Here is a 19716-nt window from a genome sequence, read left to right as displayed (position 1 = left end):
GGGTTTTCGGAAATGGTTTTGTGGAAATGGCCAAAGCCAAGAAAACCAGACCAACGACCTACTTCAATGACGATGTGTTAATTTCAGTTGATTGACATCTGTCGGCCGATCCTCGCAGTCCCATTCCCTCATCCCCATTCCCATTCCCACTTCCATTCCGGCTGATTCCGCCTTAAAAAAAGGAAATGTCCCATCTCTTGACTTGTCATGTAAATCTCAAGGATGTTGTTGCGGCTGGCCAAGCATGACGCGTCATATTTTCGGGGATTGTGACTGGATTGCGTCTGCGAAGGAGCTCACGTCACAGGACACAGGACACAGGACGCAGGACATTGTCCCGATTGAGTTGTCAGTGAGTGAGCGGATGACGCGGCACACAAACGCATAATCAAAATCGAAAAACGGCCGAAAGCAACTTTTTGCAGCCCAAATACTCGTAAAACTGCCATTTGAAATAGCCACCATGTCATGACTATGACATGTATACGCGGCACAAGGACATCCTTCGGGCGAGTCAATGTCAGGACTTTGCCATCTTCTTTCTCCTCCCCAAGGACAGATGCAAACTTGGCCAGCACCGCAAAAAGAGCAAGAGCAAAAGCAGAAGATGCAGAAGAGGCGCGCAGGGGAAGGATTGTAATTTAAGACACTGCCATTCATGACGTTTAAATTTCGCAAATTGTCAAAATTATTGCATTCGATATGCAGCGCACAAAGCGAAGGGAAAATTGTGCAATGAAGCCGACAGCATTTTGCATGCCCTGCCCTTAACCCTTCAGTGTGAGTAAGAGTGAGAGTGAAAGTGAGGAGGCACTCTAATCACTCGGAAAATGCCTCCCATCCCCGCCCCTCCGGCGAACTTCTTGAGGAGTGTGTGAAAAATTGATAGACTTGTCATTCGCCCGTCGGCCGCCGACGGGGTGGATTTCCCTTGCGCCCGATGTCCTGTTGTCCTGATGTCCTGGTGTCCTGGTGTCCTCCTTCTCATAAAGTTGCATAAATGTCAGGCGACTGTCATGACAACCTCTTGTAAACGCCCCATAATTTTTATTATTAATGGACTCGGCCCGCCATAATCGATGAGCTGCTATATCTGCAATATCCCATATCTGCCATCGATTTCGCATGCCGAAAGAGTTGGCAAGGGTTCCACGGATACCTACTCCTTTTTCTTTGTCGTTTTGCACTCATGATGCACTCAGTTCTTTTCTTCATCTTTGCTGCTTACCAAAACTAATTTAGGAGCCCTTCCTAATAGATATTCTAATCAAAATATATACATACATATATATAACATACATTATTGTTATATATTGAGATAACAAGTTTTCAAGTCCAATCTAGTTCTTTGTATTATTTTGCCATTTTCCCGTTAATATTTATTCAATAGTTTAAATAGTGTAAAATACTTACTTTTTACGCACAAAATTTAGACTCTCTTTAATAACGGATATTTTTTAAATTTCGATAGGTAATAATCGGGTCGAGTCCACGCTAAGCCTAGCAAAGTTTCTAACCCGAAACGAGAAGTCCAATTGGGTCGATTCTGTGCTGCATACATCCGAGATTCCAACCAAAAATGCAACCTTCCTACCGAAGATCTAAACCATCAGCATGCAACGCTGCGTAAAATAATGTAAAAGATCAGCTGCTAGTTCTTAGCGTTGACCGCTTTAATAAATGTAATAAAGTGGCTGCACCGCAATTTGTGTCATTTTTCAGTTGCTGAACACCAGGCGAACAGAAGTGCCAGTAGGCAGCAAGCTGGCGCTCTACTTGCCAGCTTACAAGAGAGAGATGAATAGGGCGGCCATTATGAAAAACAGCTGTTTTTGTTTACTTCTGAGCTGAACTAACGGTTACCCCTCCAAGCTCAGCAACTGGAGAACTTGCGGCGGCCATCATGAAAAATATCAGCTGTTTTCATTTAGTTTCAGCTACCAGCTGTCACCTACTATGATTTCTGTTCGCCTGGTATCGGAGATCCGAAAACCTTTGATTTTGACTGACAAAATGGCATGACGGCGCCGAAAAAGTTGATAAAACTGGTTCATTTTCCGATCAGAATTACCAGGCGAACAGAAATGGCAGTAGGCAGCAAGCTGTCGCTATACTTGCAAGCTTGCGAGAGAGAGATGCATAGAGCAGCATCATGAAAATCAGCTGTTTTTGTTTACGTCTGAGTTGAATTAACGGTTACCCCTCCATGATCGGCACATTCTAACGGTTGTTTTGCGCTTATCTTTGCTTTGCTTACTTCTAATTGGTCAATTGGAGACTTGAATCGCGAAGGGGGGCGGCCATCATGAAAATGATCAGCTGTTTTGATTTAGTTTTAGTTACCAGCTGTCACCTACTGTGATTTCTGTTCGCCTGGTATCGGAGAACTCAAAACCTTCGATTTTGACTGACAAAATGACATGACGGCGCCGAAAAAGTTGATAAAACTGGTTCATTTTCCGATCAGTAATACCAGGCGAACAGAAGTGGCAGTAGGCAGAAAGCTGTCGCTATACCTGACAGCTTGCGAGAAAGAGATGCATAGAGTAGCATCATGAAAAACAGCTGTTTTTGTTTACATCTGAGCTGAACTAACGGTTACCCCTCCAAGCTCGGCAACTGGAGAACTGGCGGCGGCCATCATGAAAAATATCAGCTGTTTTGATTTAGTTTCAGCTACCAGCTGTCACCTACTATGATTTCTGTTCGCCTGGTATCGGAGATCCGAAAACCTTCGATTTTGACTGACAAAATGGCATGACGGCGCCGAAAAAGTTGATAAAACTGGTTCATTTTCCGATCAGTAATACCAGGCGAACAGAAGTGGCAGTAGGCAGAAAGCTGTCGCTATACCTGACAGCTTGCGAGAAAGAGATGCATAGAGTAGCATCATGAAAAACAGCTGTTTTTGTTTACGTCTGAGCTGAACTAACGGTTACCCCTCCATCAACTGGCTTCCTATTGGTCAAATGATTACTGTCACACGGAGGGGGGCGGCCATCATGAAAATTATCAGCTGTTTTGATTTAGATTCAGCTACCAGCTGTCACCTACTATGATTTCTGTTCGCCTGGTATCGGAGAACTCAAAACCTTCGATTTTGACTGACAAAATGGCATGACGGCGCCGAAAAAGTTGATAAAACTGGTTCATTTTCCGATCAGAATTACCAGGCGAACAGAAATGGCAGTAGGCAGCAAGCTGTCGCTATACTTGCCAGCTTGCGAGAAAGAGATGCATAGAGCGGCATCATGAACAACAGCTGTTTTTGTTTACGTCTGAGTTGAATTAACGGTTACCCCTCCATGATCGGCACATTCTAACGGTTGTTTTGCGCTTATCTTTGCTTTGCTTACTTCTGATTGGTCAATTGGCAACTGGAATCGCGAAGGGGGGCGGCCATCATGAAAATGATCAGCTGTTTTGATTTAGATTCAGCTACCAGCTGGAACCTACTATGATTTCTGTTCGCCTGGTGTCGCAAATCGAGAAACCGTTGGATTTGACTTGGATTTTGCGGCTGGATTTGGTGGAGCGCCCAAGTGTATGCAATACGAAATATGGGCAGGTCGATGATGCCGCAGTGACTATGATATAATACAGGGTATATTTATAGGCTTACCAAGGTACTAGGAAGGAATGGCCAGGCAAATATCAAGAAGCAATAGAATAATAATTATTTTCGATAATTTATTATGATTGATTTCTTAGGGTTATGAAAAAAATTCACTTACAAGTTAAGCACTAATGGCTAGCTGGGACTTCTACAACTATAGACGAGAGTTCCATTGAGAGTTAACTGGTGAGATTGCGAGATGCACTTACAACTAATACATTTTCCAAATATAACGTATACTCCAAGGACTTAAAGTACTTAAATGCGAGTGTGTAAAAAAAAGAAAGTTGAGCCCCCTAAACTATTCACAGATAAGCTGACCCAAAAAACAGGACATACGATTCGGGATCCTCGCGTTCAACGCATCAAGAGAGGAGTGCACCTTTAGGCGGTGGTTACTTTGGCGGAGGTGAAGGCGGCCAGCTGGGCCTTGAGGGCGTCGATCTGGCACAGGAGCTCGATGTTCTGGCGCTCCAGATAGGCGGCCCTGATGGCGATCTCATCCTCCTTGATGCGGCGACGATCGCGGGACTTCTTGGCGGCGGCATTGTTCTTGCGGCGTCTCTCGTAGTAGGCGGCATCCTTGACCTGGCTGCCCGAGCTGATGCCCGAGTTGGCGGCAGTGGCGTTGGCCAAGTTGCTGGAGCTGCTGGTGGCGGACTTGCCCTCGAAGTTGCCCGCCTGGGAGTCGCAGTCGCTAGACTCCTCCGCGGCAGCGCGATCCTCGCTTTCGCTGTTGTTGTTCGAGGAGCTGCCTTCGTTGACGGATCCACTTCGTGAGTTAGTCCTTCGCATTTTGGGGTTGGTTACGGTGCGCGATCCTCCGTTGGAGCTGCGGATTTGCTCAAGCACCCGCTTCCTGTATTCCGTGTAGCGCTCCACTCGCGGATTGTCCAGCAGGACATCAGTGGCCGCGAAATTGGCAGCTATTACCAGGGGATCCCGGGGAAAGGCCTTGAAGGGGCGTGTGTTCTTTCCCGCCTCGCCGCTGCTGGAGGTGGTGGGCGTGGTGGCCTCCACAGCCGGCGACTGGGGATTCTCCAGGACATCGATCTGCATGGTGCTGGCGTTGCTGGCGGGTCTGGGTGAGTTGGTCGCGGAAGCGGCAGCAGCAGCGGCGGCCGCAGCAGAGGCGGCAGCAAAGGTCTGCAGAAGGTTGGCGGTTGGTGTGACCTTGGGCGGAGCAGCAGTGGGCGTGGCTTGCTCCTGCTTGATGTTGCTGTAGTAGAAAGCGGGATAGAGGGAGGCCAGTTGTTGCTGCTGCTGCTGCTGCTGTTGCTGCTGATGTTGCTGCTGCTGCTGCTGCATCTGGGCGGCGTACAGAAGATTGCTGGTGGGCGAGGCCGAGGGGGAGCCACTGCCGTAGCTGTAGCTTGTTTGGTAGGGCGAGGGCGTCTTCCTGGGCGTCTCGACGCTGTCACAGCGACGGGAAAGATCCAGGACCTCTGCAGAGGAGGTCTGCTGCTGCTGCTGCATCTGCTGATGTTGCTGCTGCTGTTGCTGTTGCTGCTGCTGCTGACTGAGGGCAGCTCCCAGCAACTGCTGCTGGTAGGCGTAGGCCGTGTACAGATCCATTTTGGGCAGGCCCAAGGATCCCTGAACCGGCAGTTGGCTGTGCGGCAAGTGGTGCAGTGGCTGCTGCTGGTGGTGCTGGTACTGGTGGTGGTGCAGCAGTGGCTTGCGATCTGCAAAGATTGAGAGAGAGAAAGGGGGGGTTAGTTTATTTGATCGAGGAGAGTCCAGGGGGCGTGGCTAACTTACCAGTCTTGAGATCGAAGAACTGCCCGGCCATGAGTTTCTCGTGCATTAGCATGGTGTTGGGTGTGTGGTCTCGGTGGGTTTAATCCAACTGATTGACGCTATATATGGACTATATAGAGTGGTGATCTAGCTGTGCTATTGTGCTGTTGCTATATCTTCACGCTGACGATGTCGAACGCAAACTGATTTCCTCTCGTCGGAACCCCCTGCATTTATACCCGAAATCCGGAGGCTGCGCCGACGCCTCATTCACATCGAAATGGCGGACACGAGCGGCCAGCCGAAGCGGTACGAGGCGGTACGAAGCAGGTAGGCGGTACAAAGGCCAAAGGGCAAAGGGGTGATTCTGGTGATTCTGGCTCTGGTTGACACTCTGTCCCACTCTACCCTGTTGCCCTCTCTCTCTCGCCCCTTTCGAAAGGGTTTTACAAGGGTGCGCGACTGCCCTTTCCCTCCTTTGGTCCTTTGGTTTTCGCAGTTTTCGCAAAAATCATAGTTCTTTGTGCTATTGTTACTTCGCCATTTAACGTAATTTAAAAAAAGCAGCAAAAAAGAAGCATAAAGAGTTTTCGAACTTAATGTTTCATCAGTTTCCGCGAAGGGATATGGTTTTTTCTGGGTTTTAATTTTCAATGAGAAAGGAGTAGGGAAATTCGTACTACCTCTGCAGTGCTTTACATTTCGTTTTCAAGGAATTGCCTAAAACATGTACGAATCATATGGAGTTCTAGACTTCGGCTTCATTTTCATTACCAGTTTTTTATAAACTGGCCTATTGCAGTTGTATCTAACTTACTTGCTTTGAAATCTCAGGAACATTACTCTTGTAAGACTAACCACCAATTTGAAACATATTTAGTTGGTTGTTATTGAAGTAACTGCAGGATACGTTTCCTTCAAGTATACAGAATAAATCACATTGTACCATTGTAGGCTATCCTTTCAGCATTCAAATAAACCACAAACAAACTTCAGAATCTTCCAGAACCTTTCGCAGATCAAAGCCCCCAGCTTGTAGTCTATTATAATTAGAGCCAAATCATGCTTTTCTGGCCAGAAAGAAAGAAGGAGAGGCGTCTGGCCAAAAGCAAAAAGAAAAGAGATAGAATCTGGCTTGTTGATAATGGATGCATAACGTCCAAGGGTTCTGATGGCTAAATCCGTTTGTTTTGCGCTTTTGTCCCGAAATCCTTTTGCTGACCAGCCCGTCATCCAGAATCTGTGTATCTACGCGATGGCGAATGCGAATCCGTTGGATTGTGCGTGACAAATTATGGAAATTAGGGCGAGTTCTGGCGTTCTGCTGTTCTGGTGATCTTGCAGTTTTCAGCCCTTTTCGTCTGGCGTAATTCGCATCCTTTTCCTATGTCGGCAATGAAAACTCTGCTTCCCGGAATCGCGGCAAGGACACTCGCCAGTCTGTCCATTTGATTCATGACGCCGCCACCTCGAGCATCGAGCATTGAGCATCGAGGATCAAGGATCGAGACGAGAATCAAGAAACGAGCGTCCAGAATCATTGCGACAAGTGTCCGTCATGTTGGCTGCTTGTGTTTGCCCTCCTCCTTAAACATCCTTGATTCCACGTCCTTTATCCCTTTGGCTTCCGCTGCGGCGTGGAATATGGGAACATGGAATGTGGGATCCTCGATCCTCGACAAGTTGTTTTACTTTGTTAACTGTTTGTTGGCTGTCCTAACGGTCGCCTCGCCGGCCAACGGAAGTGGCTAGCGGTACAAAGTTGGCTGTCATCCATGGGAAAAAGGATGCTCGATACTTACTGCAGCTACTACGAGCACATACTCGCAGTTTGGAGCTATGCTATCAATGATACCTACGTTACATGATCGATCAGATTGCCAATTCCAACTCCACTTCCCCTTGCCGAGTTTCATTCATTCTCTTTTTACAACTGCCCATTCAGATTGCAAATAAAAAGAGGGATCGATATGGTAATCAGTAAAAAACCGCGAACTTATCCACTAATCCGTGCGCTAATCCAACCGTAAAAATGGTGGATTAAACTAAAACTCCGACCGTCACGTCGCCGTCATTGAGTCGATCCTTTACCTGCGCCGCCCGCACATATCCTCGAGCACAGACATCCTGGCCGTACAACCCAAGAGCAGCCCAATCGATCCGATCCCGAGCAGATGCCATAAAAAGTCGCGGCCAAGTCGCGAAGCCAAAGAGTTGCCCAGTTCGCTGTAAAAACCAGATTCAGCGAAAAAACGAAATGCAGCGGCGAGAGAACGTAAAAAACAGCAGGCCATAAAGGCATAAAACCATATAGCATGTACCATATACCACATATTCATATACGCGGACTGCTGCTGCTGCGCCATAATGAGCTCCGCACCGAAGATGCAATATTTGTGCAATCCTTTGAGTGGCGACCTTGGGCGCGTTTTTTACGGATTCATCTACCTGCTGGTGCCGCCCGAACGGGTTGCCCGCCCACTCGATGGCCTCGGTTGCCTAAAAAACATCCCGAGTTTTATTGCATAATGGTCGCTTCGTGCGAAAAGGCCTCATTCCGAGCCAAAGTCCGCGTCCGAGTCCGCGGATCCTAAAACCGCTGCTGTTTTTTAAGGCCGAAAGCCATAAACGGGCACTTCGGCCATCGGCGGTGCCTAAAAAAGGGTTCTCTGCCTCGCCCATTGTGGCTGCGATTTTTATATTGGTCCGCTGCTAGGTGACAAAGAAAATCAGCGACTAATTGACTGAAAGGGGTTTGCTCTTATATGGCCCGTCCAAAAAAGGGTGAGCAGTGGTTTGCATTTGCATTTGGATTTGGATATGGAATCGCATTTCAGGGAATTGCCGTTAACTCCTTTCGCGGCCCTTTGTCTTAATGGGCTAACAGTCGCACATTGGCATCCATAACTTCGAATGGCCGCTGTCGTAAACGCAACTTGCGCTGCAAGCAACTTTTCGCATATTGAGACTGCCATTTTGTTTCTGAGAATCTGTATTCCCATTCCCGTATCTGTAGGTTAACCCTAAAAAACCCCTGGTCTGGGATGAGCACTTCATGCCGCACTGGTGGTCAGTTTTCAGTTTCTGGCCATATACCATCTATTTGATATCATCACAATTGTTGCAAAAGAGTTTTCCCATCCACTCTGCCCACTTCCTCCCAAAAGAAAGAGCACAATTGATGAAATGAGATTACTTTCGAATGTATGATTAGTTTGGCCGTCATTCAGTTGATTCTCGGCCCGATGGCCGCCTAAGCCCATCAGCAAAGGCACTTGGGCAGTTGGTCCCGTCTATATCCCTATATCCTGCGATGCTAATGAGGAAGTAAGTAGTCGGTCGGTAAGTAGTCACCTAGGAAGTGAACGGGGATTACACGTGCTCCTCGGGCGGACAAAGGCCTCTCCTTCTCCCGCTGCCGAGTTGTTTGGGCTAAGCGAAAAAGACTAACCAGGATCGAGAATCGAGAATTGAGAATCGAGGCCCAGGGATCACTTGTTTGTTTTCCCTGGCATATGCAAAGTGCACACTTGCACAGGATAATGGGAACAGGTATTGCTGCTCGGCTCGATGTGTCTGGGGATTTGCCTTAGCCACTTCCGCAAACGGAAGTGCACAGCGCAGCGCAAAAAGAAGGCAAAAAGAAGAGGCCCCGACTAAAAAAGACACAAGTTAAGTACTCAAAGTACTGGAAGTACTCGAAGGGAAGAACGGAACGCACCACAATGGCCGTGGCTTCCGTTGTCAAATCCTTTGGCTAATTGTTATCCTATGGCTCCTAATCCCACGTCCAGCAAAAGGCTGCTCAATTATGGCATCTCTCTTTAATTGAGAGACGTCGACGTCGAGCCGCTCCAAACAGAGCCTTCATCTTCATTCCCGCCCAGCCGAGCGAAAAGATCTCGAGCAGATCTAGAATCCGCATCCCGAATCCTGGCTTCCGCAGCCGTATTGCATTACTATGCCAATTAGTGCGGTTTTGATTACCCAAATGACATTGCTTTCGAGTCCCCTTATCTGCCTGCTTATCTATCTGGTCGAGTCGCATCTTCTGAGTTGCGGCGACAGCGCGTCTATCGTATTACTATCTAAAGTTTGCGCCGCACAAACAGTCCGCCACTTTGAATGAACTTTGAATGATCGGGGCCAATATTGAAATTGTGCGTGGGTTCAAGGTTCTGACTCAAGATTGGGCTGATCAATCAATCGATGGATCGATGGGGAGACCCCACACGGGAAGAGTGCCATCTAATGCTCGTCAAATTGGCGCACAAAGGGCTCGGTGTCCAGAGTGCTATTTAAATGGGCAAAACTAACTTGCTACTTCCTTACGCCATCATTGTGGCTGTTGTCCTCTTGCCCCGTTGTCCCGTTGTCAGGACCCCAGGAAGATGGCCAGGCTACAGAGACAGGGGATCGAGGGGTGTGTCCGTGTCCACGCCCATCGCCATCGCCATCGTCATCGTTGTAGGAAAATGAGAATGGGAATGAGATTGAGAATGCTCGGGTTGGGAAAATACTCGCACACAGCAAACGAGCAGAAGAAAGAAATCCAAAGAAAGCAACATTTCACGCATGATTTCCGTGTGGGAGATCACGGCACTGCAGCTACACTGTGATAACTCAGATGGACCTATGTCTGCACATTAATGTTCTTCACAAAGCGTGTTCGAAACCCCTTTTCCAGTGTACTGTGTGCTGTGATTGCAGGGTATTCGCCAGCGATGCTGATGGCACTGATTCATTTTGCATGCATCATTCGCCTTGATGAACTGTCAACTGAACTGTTTGGGCCATTGTTCCCAGCCTCAGTATCCCAGTGATCGGTGTCTTCCGATGTTTTGGGTGAGAACCGCTCGCGGTACAGTTACAGTTACACTCACACTCACACTTACAGTTACTGTTGCAGTTGCAGTGCGCATGGAAAGTGTGAAACGATTCTAATAGCCGAGATGGGCGCAAAAGACCCTTATTCCCCATAATGCCCTTTCATTGCTCACTTAATTTTATGCATTTTACTGTTGATTAGCTGCCATCAGCCTTCAGCCATCAGCCATCGTGGCTGATGTCCATTGTCAGTTCTTCAGTTCTTTGGGCGAGCACCGTTAGGGGTTTTTCCGGAGTTAATCAAACCGCCGGCGATCAGCGAGGAGCCCACATAAAAAGAGTTACGATCCGCCCCCGCCCCCGATCGGCTTCATCGGTTCCAAGCCCACTCGATCTATCAAGCGGCCCTTGAAATTTTCACACCTTTTTGCTAGCGGGAGTGTCCTTCTGTCCTCCTGTCCTTCTACTGCATCCTTTTTGGCCCATTGTTCGGCTGCGGGGCAAAGCCGCCTACGAAACCCCGTTAGAATGGCTACTGTTAGCCCCCTTCCTCTCCAGATTTGTAATGCCAAATTCCGGATCCGAGATCTCAGCGCACATTGTTGGCCAGGACAATTGCTGTCAAAATGGCATTGCAGCGGTTTGCGGATTTGGCCGTCCTGGTAATTGTGTCAATTGTCAGTTCGCACCATCTCCCATCTCCATCTCCATCTCCCAACTGCCATCAGCATATAAAGCATATCCATCCAACACGATCTGCAGCGGAACGGAAAGGATGCTGCCCAGATACCATCGAGAACGGTAGATCGGGGAAATCCTGGAACGGAGAACGGGACACAGAACGGAACTGAATGCCCCTAAGCCGCATTCCGCGTAACTCTTTCATGGAGTGACTCCTGGCCAGCTCGTAATATGAGCATTTAACACCGTAAAGTCTTCGACCCGGCCACGCCCATTGTATCCGAGTTCCGTTCCGTTCTCAGCTCCTTTGAGTGCCACAATTGCCTTTTGCCTCGAGTTTTTTCACACGAAACTAAAAACGAGTGAAATCCATGAGATTAAACGGTCTTTAAGCGGTTTAAGCCCTTTGTGCTCGCAGTTTTGTAGGTGGCAGTTTTGTGGGTGCCATTGTCCCCGAGTTCTGCCAAAAATATGAACTGCCATATCATTTCATAATTTTCCGTTTCATCTGCCAAAGTGCATTTTTTGCTTCTCGGAAGGAGAACACTAATATTTTTCTCCAAGCTCAGTGGGCCGGCGGGTTCCGGGTGATCCTGTTCACCTGACCAGGTACAGCTCTCTCGAGATCCTGCATGGTAATCCTGACTATCTGGCTGCCTCGAGTTAATCTCGCATAATATTGCGTGTTCCGAGCCGCGTAATCCCCCCAGAAACAAGTGTCCTGATCCGGCGGATCTCCACTTTTAAGCCGACCATTGCCAGATCCCAGATTCCAGATCCACATGACTTGACTAACTGTCGAGCTGAGCTCAACGAGCAGATTTATCTGAGCCCGAGTCGCAACAGTAATACATTTGACGCAATGCAAGGGAAGCAAAAAGGTAAAGCAATGTAGCTAAATAAGTAAAACTTGCAAATAGAGAGTTGAGTTAAGTACCTAAAGTACCTTAACTGCAGCAGTGACATCCGTATAAAATATTCTTCTGCATCTCGAACTTTCCCCACTTCAGGAACTGAATCTAGTTCTAGTCTCATGTGGCATGTAATCAAAGTAACAATTGCATAATCCAAAGACCGCACCAAGTTGCATTCCAGTTGCATCGCCATGTTGCATGCACGTTACATCCTCCATTGCGCCAGCGATTGCGCCATTTTGGCTCGATTATAAAAATCGGGGTCCTGCCACGAAATCGAAGACTCTGCCGAACTCCGGGCCTCGCAATAAAGTAGAGCTCGCCGGGCCTTCACAGCCAAGCAGCCAATCAGAGGCAGAAGCCACAGCTGGAGGGGATTTGGAAACAACCACCACGACAAACAACCGCAGCGACTTCATTTTGTGCGTACGCTCTGGTGGGAAACGGCAATGAATCCCCGCAACTTCATTAAAGCCAGGAGATGAGATGAGATGAGATATTATTTTGGCTGGGAATGGAGATGCTGGAGTTGGAGTTGGAGATGTAGATGGGAGGGGGTTAGAGGAGGGAGGAGTGGGTGACGGAGCCAGAGATCCAGGGCTTAGGGAAAATGTGACAGCTGTGCCAGCTGACCCAGTCCATTGTCCATTGTCCGCTGTCCATTGTGTCCATCCGCAGGCGAGGGAGTCTCCTGCATTTAATAAATAAATAGCAGGCGACAGACAGCCAAGCAGACAGACAGACAGACAGCATTTTCATCGGGGGCATTTTCATTAGGGCAAATGAAAGGGTTCTGCTTCGGCATCACTTGGCATCGTTTTGGTTCGGGAAAGCCTTTTCCGACTTTCCCGGGCGGTTGCTTAATGATAACAAAGCCGGATGGCGGATGGAGGATGGCGTTGATTACAAGTGGTTGCTCGCTGGCAATTTTGCGGGCAATCTTTGCCCGGAATGCTGTGGTCACTTTCTGTGGCAATTTCCTACAATTGTTGGCTCAACCCTTCCGGTTTTTTGCTGCTGGGGCGCAGCAGGGTGGACATGGATGTCTGCAGTTGGGAGTTTGGGAGTGGTGGCAATTTTGGGAGTTTTGCCAGTTTTGGGGGACGAGCACACGACATTTTTGGGGAGTCTGTGGAGTTGCTGGCTGGCTGGAAATTAGGTTTTACGCCCCCCCTGCTGGCTATGTGGATAGCTGGCTGAATCGATGTGGTGACCAGAGCAGCTGCCCCTCGCCGCGGAAAACCCTGCAAAACCCTGTCATTGATACCGAAACTGTTTTGTCAATACAATCGGAAGAAACTCGAGATTCGAGAAGACTTTGGCTGCGGCGCAGCAACATTATAAGATTATCTCTGGCCGGACAACCTCAAATTTGTGGCCAGACAAGTGGAAACGATGCGAAGAAAGCAGATCACTAGATCACTTCCTGTCTTACCCTTCGCCGATAATCTTTTTGTCGTGATCGATGTTTCGTTTGCCTTGCTTTGCTTTGCCAAATAGCCAAAATAGACAAATAGTGCGATCAGCGGAGCGTGGAAAGAGTTCCTCGCCCTGGGAACTGAGCCGCCGTCCACCGGAATCCTTTTCTCTAGCAGACCATACATAAATATAAATATATATCGCGCTTATTGTCTCAACTGTCAGCGGAGACCATTAGCCAGGGTTTTCCAACAATCCGCCGGACACAAAGGAGCCTCTCTGCCTCATTCACATATGCCACGCCATCTTAGCACTCTACACTGAACTCCTAATGATCTACGGTTCCGGTCGACCCTTTGGATACCCTCTGCCCTGCATACAATTTGCCACAAGTTGCCGTGATTAATTAACCCAAATGGCAAAGGCAATGGCAATGGCATTTGCATTCCCATTACCAAGGCTCATGTTGCGTTCTTGTTCGCATTGCACGACAGCAACGAGTAATTTGAGGCGCTCAATTTTTCGACGCATAATTAGGAGCGGCCTGCGAACTGAGCACTGAGAACTGAGGACCGCTGGCTGAGGAATTGTTTCGGTGCACGAGCCACACGACTTTCTTCACTAATTGTTCGCAGGAACGCTTGAAAGGAACTGCGGGAAAGAAAGTTCCTCGACAGCCGCCTCCTGCCACGAAGCCCGAACTTGATCCTTTCCCTTGGAGTGTGGCAAACGAATCGATTCAGGGACTCTGGGATGTGCTCTGGGTGCAGCAATTAGTTCGAATTTGCCGATCACTGGACTCCACTCGGAGTAGAAAGCCGCAGCTTTCTAGTTGTCTAGTTTCAAGTTGTGGGTGGAGCTTAGCTAGTTGACTTCCTTGGGGTCAGAAGAATGGCAGAAATCCTGAAGCTTCTGGCTTCGAAAGGAGACGCTGTTCAGCTGGCTGCTAGCTGCTCATCCCGGAGGAAATGGTGCCACAGAATCCGAGCATGGAAGGGCCACACGAGCCAAGCGACAGGACAGCTCGCCTCCCATTGTTGGTTAATTTATCAAAGATGCAAAAAGAGCCAACTCACGCTTAAGTGGAAGGCTGCCTAATGAGCGTGTTTGCTGCCCAATGCTCAATGCTGAATGCTCAATGCTGAATGCTCAATGACCAAAGTCCAATGTCCAATGTCCAGTGCCCAGTGTGGTCAGCAGCTGGAAAACGAACACATGTGGCTCATGCCCCTGGCTAGTGAAAGGATTCGACTTCGAGCTCTGAATCCTGCCTCTGTATGCCGGATTCTGGATTCTGGATTGTGGACTGGGAACTGGGACTGGGACTGGCGTAAACACACGCCGCACATCCTCATTAATCTCGAGGGGGCGTAGACCGAATGGTCGCTGGATCGCCAGAGGATCGCAATTGCTCTGGCTCTAATCCCGCCGCACACAACATATTGCGACTTTATGTCGGGGAAACGCGACTCGAAATCCATTTGGCTGGCTTGACTTGCGCTTTGTTTTTCCAGCATCAATGGCGAGTTAGTTCGACTGGACTGGAATCCAATGAAAACATAATAAGTGGGCACGTGTTTCTGCTGCCTGGGCCACAGCGACGAGCAGCATCGGCATACAAACGATTTGTTTTCCTACGGCCAACAGGCCCTTGGGCCTCGTCTGGGGTTTGTTTTCACGCATAAATATTTGTTTTTATTTGCCCAAGCACAGCACTGCACTGCGTTTGTGTCGTCTCTTCCAGGGAAGGCATAGGATCCCTGGCCAGGCGCCAATCGAGGACCTCCTCTTAAGCCTTTACAGCTGCCCAACGGAAGTGGTGAAGTGAAGTGAGGCCGCAGTTACCCAAAGTAGCCTCACGTTCGCCGAGGTCATTGTGAAGTTGAAAAAACGCAATGAGGAAGTCTATTTTTGGTTGCCCCGAGCACTAGATACATAGGAAAGGCTTGGAAGCCGCGTGAATTATGAATGAACTGAAGAATCGAAATCCTTTCTACGCTTGGCATGGACGTGGCTAGGACTTGGCTGGAACTTGGCTGGGACTTGGCTGAAACGCAACTTTACAGTCGCATAAGTTTTGGCTTGGCTGAGAGCTTGGAGTTGCATAAGGCGCATAATTGGGCCACAAGTGGCGAATGGGCCGACGAGCTGGTGCAACTGATTGCACGGCGTGCAGGAGACGCGCTCTGGATTAGATGATTTTTAAAGGGAATTGCAGTCCACACGGTTCACACAGAGCTGCTCGGCCCTGGCTCTCAATTTGGCCAGGATCTGTTAGCTGTTAGCTGTTAGTTGTTAGTTGTTAGACTCGGGGCCGAGCACTTTGAGCCGTGGGCGTGGGCGTGTGCGGGCCATGGATTTCACACACCGAATCGCAGGAGGATCGAGCCTGGCACAATCCCCTGCAGCATGACGAAAGGTAAATTTGTAAACAATTGTGCTAATTAAGCCAGCCCAATAAAAATCGGCTCACGGAGGCTTGAGCCGAGAGATGCCTGCGTTGCCTGAGTGGCCCAGTGGCCCGAGTGGCCTGAGATGCCTGAGATCTCCCGGGGAGATCCAGGCGAGCACTTGAACTAAATCCGGTAGCTTAAACGAGTTAAAGGAACTTGAACGGAACTTAATCCCATAAATTTGGGAAAAATACAATTTTAATCAGGTTAATTCGTGTGTAGCGCGACTGTTGCATGGCTTCGGGATCTGGGCCACGGGATCAGTCACCCAGGTAGGTAGTCGAGTCGAGTTGAGTCGAGTCGGCCGAGCGAAAGGATTAGGCCTCTGGATCTCGGGGATTTAGCGCAAAACAGAGAGAGATTGTGCAGGACACAATGCCCACCCACCGCCCGCCTTCCTGCGACATTTTAATTTAATCTCAGATTACGAGCGAACGAGGAGATCGCGGATCGCAGATTGCGGATTGCGGATCACAGATCGCGGATCGTCATCGGGATCAGTCCAGAGTCCAGCAGATTAGGCCACTCCGCTCGTATATTGCCAAATAATGGTCGAGTTCCAGGGGCCAGGGCCAGTTCGATTGCAAAAGTTTCACGTAAATCCGTAAGATTAGATGGCTAGATCCCCAGATCCTCCGGCCAAGCCCAATTGTTAGGTCAATTGCCAAATCACTTGAGCGGCGAATGGAACTGGAAACTGCAAACTGCGAACTAAGACTTGGGAACTGGGTCATTGCGAGCTAATCCTAGTGCCAGAAGTAGATCTAGGTAGATCCTTGAAAGCCACTGGTCATGCCCACTAAAGCTAGCAGTGCCTCCGGTGATCTCATTCCCCTGATCCCCACACAACGTCCAACGTGGTCTGTAGCGTTGACTTTCGAACCCCTGGGAATACTCCGTACTAATGGCCGAAAGCTGCGATTGGTTGCCACATTTTTAGAAGACAGATATTTGCATCGAGAACATCGAGAATGGGGAAGAATAAATCAAAGATTAGAATCAATTATCGCTTCTATTGCTTGCCGACAAAATTCAGCAGAAGAAGTGCGAGGAATGTGTGCTGAATAAACAAATAAATCCCCGATCGCCACGTGCCGATCATGCGCTGGCTGCAAAGGATTGCCATTCGATCGTGACGCCCCAAAGGGAAGGGATTTAGGCCATGAGTAAACACATTCTGATCGCCGGGATCTCTTTGCGAATGTCAACACAGATCGGCCAGCAGTCGTGGCGAATCAGATGCGATGCGATATGCGATCGCTTGGGGGTTGAAATGCAGAAATGCAGAAATCACGAGGGGATCGGATCGCGAGTCCTCCGATTGACACTTGGCCCTCTCACCTGGCGGCCGAAAGTGTGTCCCTTTTCTCGCCTGTGATTGGAGTGATTGCAGCGATTGGAGGATTGGAGGGAGTGGAGGGAGTGGAGTGTGCTCTGCACGTGGCCAAAGGACACAGAGCGAGCACGACGATCGTCCTTTGTGTGGTTTGGCCCGCCCGTCGTTTGTTGCTGCTTCTCCCTACTATTTTTCTCATTTTTCCTATTTTTCTGTCCGTTTTTCGCTTCGTTTTCTCGTTTTTTGTCAGTTTGATCTTTTTGAGGAAGATGTGTTCGCCTTGAGGCGATGTGCCCGCCTCTTGCTGCAATCGATTACAGGAAAATGATGATGTTTCCGAAGGATAATCTCGGTTGCAGCATCTACAAACGGCCGATGGACGGGCGTTATGCATCATTATTTGACTCACACTTGACGTTTCGATTGTTGCCAGAGAAAGGGAACAAGGGCCAAGACAACGAGATGCCAATTAGGCCCTCATTCTTGTGCGATCGAAAGAAGATCAGTGCAGAAGTTAGGGATCACAGGTCCCCGCGGAATGCGGCTTATCCGGAAACCAGAGTTTATGGCGAATCGAGCTCGGATTCTGGCCGGGATTCAGCCATTTGGCAGCGCCATTTTGGCTTACGGCGTTACGAGACTCGCATCACGCAAGGCTTGCACAAGGGTTGAAGTCGAGCATTTGGGAGTCAGCTTCTCGGGGTGAATTCCATCCACCGTCCAGCATCCACCATCTACTAACCACCATCCACCATTAACCCCGTGGCCACCCAACCCCCGGAAGGTCGCAGAACACGTGTCCATGATTAAATAAAATGTTTGGCAATTCGCACAGTCAAACTGCAGTGACGCGGCCACCCTTTCTGGCCAGCAGAGAGCCAACTAAACGGGCAAGTGACAGCATCGATTGGTTATGGGTGTGCAAGCCCATCAGATGCGGCAAAGGACGATTAGAAGAAGGGGTGCTGGCACAATTAAAGCCACAATTGAAGCCACAGAACAGAGCAGCACCACAGAAGCACAGAAGCTCACAGATAAACAAGAAATAAATGCTGGGAAGAAATTGGGAAGAAATCAATAATTTTCGCTTGATATTGTGCTGAGAATGGAGCAATGAAATATATAATAAATGGCAAAAACTAGTGTTGCTGCTTTGGTGAAAATTCTAGATATGTATATCTATCCATATTTCTCAAGTTCGGACGCCCAATCATTCCCCGAAACATTGCGATTCGAGTCGCACAATTCGTTTGAGATAAAAACTTGCGAATGTCCTTTCTCCCAGATGTTTTGCCAATTCATTCTCCAAATGCAAAGCCACAGACGTGTGAACGCCTCGATGATTGGCCAGTAATCTCCGAGAGTCCGGGAGTCATTTTTCATTTTTCATTTGGCAAATTTTACAGTTAACACGCTGGACAAAAGGAGCTGCAGGGAACAGGAGAAAAAGCAGCTAATATCCTTCGGCGATTACACGGAAGCAGGACTCGTATGTGTGTTTTTTTTGTGTTCTTCCTGAACGCTGGACAATGGCGTTTTTATTGATAAAAATTATGCACGCCGGCAAACAAAGGCGGGTCCGCAAAAATGTTGGACAACTTGACTCAGCAGAAAAGCAGCCAAGCAGCAAAGCAGCAAGGCGGCGAGGACGAACGATCCTGCGACAAAGGACCTGCTGTCATAATGGCTCAATCAGGCAGCAGGACTAAGGACACTCGGCCAAGACTAACGGTACACCCATGGTCCTGCATTCTGGCTTTCTGTCTTTCTAGTTCTCCGTTTTGCTGGTTTTCTAATGGTTTTCTCATGACTTTCTACTGATTTTCTGCTGATTTTCTGGCCTCTGTTGACACAATGTCTGGCGGACAGAGGAAACGGCATTGCTGCGGTCACCGAAATGTCATCCATGCGAGGATGTGGACACAAAGACATCGCCACGGCGACAGCTTCGACTCCGATGTCGGCTCACTTGAAAAGGATCCTCCCATGTATTTGATTAACTGTCTCCGCTCTTCGATGGGTTAACGGTGAATCCTGCGCAGGACACTCCCGCCACGACTTTGATTCCCAGCGACCATTCCGGTTGAGGAATGTGAGAGAGGCACCAGCAGCCAAAAACCGTTTTATGGCAGCGAAATTAGAATGTTTGCAATCAAAGACACTTCAATTGCTTGCCCAAATGCGTCCCATTCACACCCATCATCTTAATCAAACCCAAACCATCTCTATTCAAATTTCGAAAGAAAGTTTGGAGCCAGCCTCGCGATTTGAGCATTCGAAAACGGACACTTCCCCTTGTCGAAAGACTCAATTTTCTTAGCTAATTTTCAGCAGTCACGCAGCAGGATTCCCACAAACAAAAAGAACCAACTACTACATCGATTTTCTATTGAACTTCCTAGCTGTGAAGAGTGGGCGTATTGCAGGGACGCCCCTTTCAGCTAACGATTATTTGGCAGAAAATTTGCAATTCCGTTAAAAAGCAAACAGGATTCATGCAAAAGGATTTGCCAGCTAAAGCGTAAAATGCCGTTTAAGACCATTTTCCCCCGAGAGCCCGAGAGTCCTGGCTATTCTTAGGTATTCTTGGGTAGAGATGATGCGACAGCCTATTGACTTAAGATTACGAGAATGCCAGAAGAAAGGAGATCCTGAGCCCGTTCACTTGTCACTACTTACTCACTTACCTCGTAAGCCGGCTGAGCTGCATAATAATTCCGCAAAAAAGAA

General features: G+C 48.6%; 1 protein-coding gene across 2 annotated transcripts; it reads right to left on the bottom strand.

Moving 5' to 3' along the window:
- Positions 1-3757: 3757 nt before the first annotated feature.
- On the bottom strand, positions 3758-19691 carry LOC122623222 (protein giant). Of its 2 annotated transcripts, XM_043802240.1 has the most exons (3): positions 19674-19691; positions 5378-8672; positions 3758-5301 (listed from the first exon to the last, which is right to left on the bottom strand). In XM_043802240.1, exons 2-3 carry the CDS (start codon positions 5427-5429, stop codon positions 4001-4003), a joined length of 1353 nt encoding a protein of 450 aa, XP_043658175.1. In that variant the 5' UTR covers positions 5430-8672; positions 19674-19691; the 3' UTR covers positions 3758-4000. The 2 variants fall into 2 exon arrangements, with proteins under 2 accessions (XP_043658175.1, XP_043658174.1); XM_043802239.1 differs by lacking the exon at positions 19674-19691 and having other exon boundaries at positions 5378-13205.
- Between the last annotated feature and the right edge of the window lie 25 nt (positions 19692-19716).

This window comes from Drosophila teissieri, chromosome X, assembly GCF_016746235.2.
Source record: "Drosophila teissieri strain GT53w chromosome X, Prin_Dtei_1.1, whole genome shotgun sequence".
Taxonomy (NCBI): domain Eukaryota; kingdom Metazoa; phylum Arthropoda; class Insecta; order Diptera; family Drosophilidae; genus Drosophila; species Drosophila teissieri.
Note: the sequence above shows the minus strand (reverse complement) of the source record. Positions and strands in the feature narration are given on the sequence as shown.

What these genes read in the sequence shown, in the direction of transcription:
- LOC122623222 (XM_043802240.1), bottom strand. Translation starts at nt 5,429, where the DNA reads ATGCTAATGCACGAGAAACTCATGGCCGGGCAGTTCTTCGATCTCAAG. An exon ending in GTTCTTCGATCTCAAGACTG is followed by an intron (nt 5,302 to 5,377) that starts GTAAGTTAGCCA and finishes CAATCTTTGCAG; the next exon opens with ATCGCAAGCCACTGCTGCAC.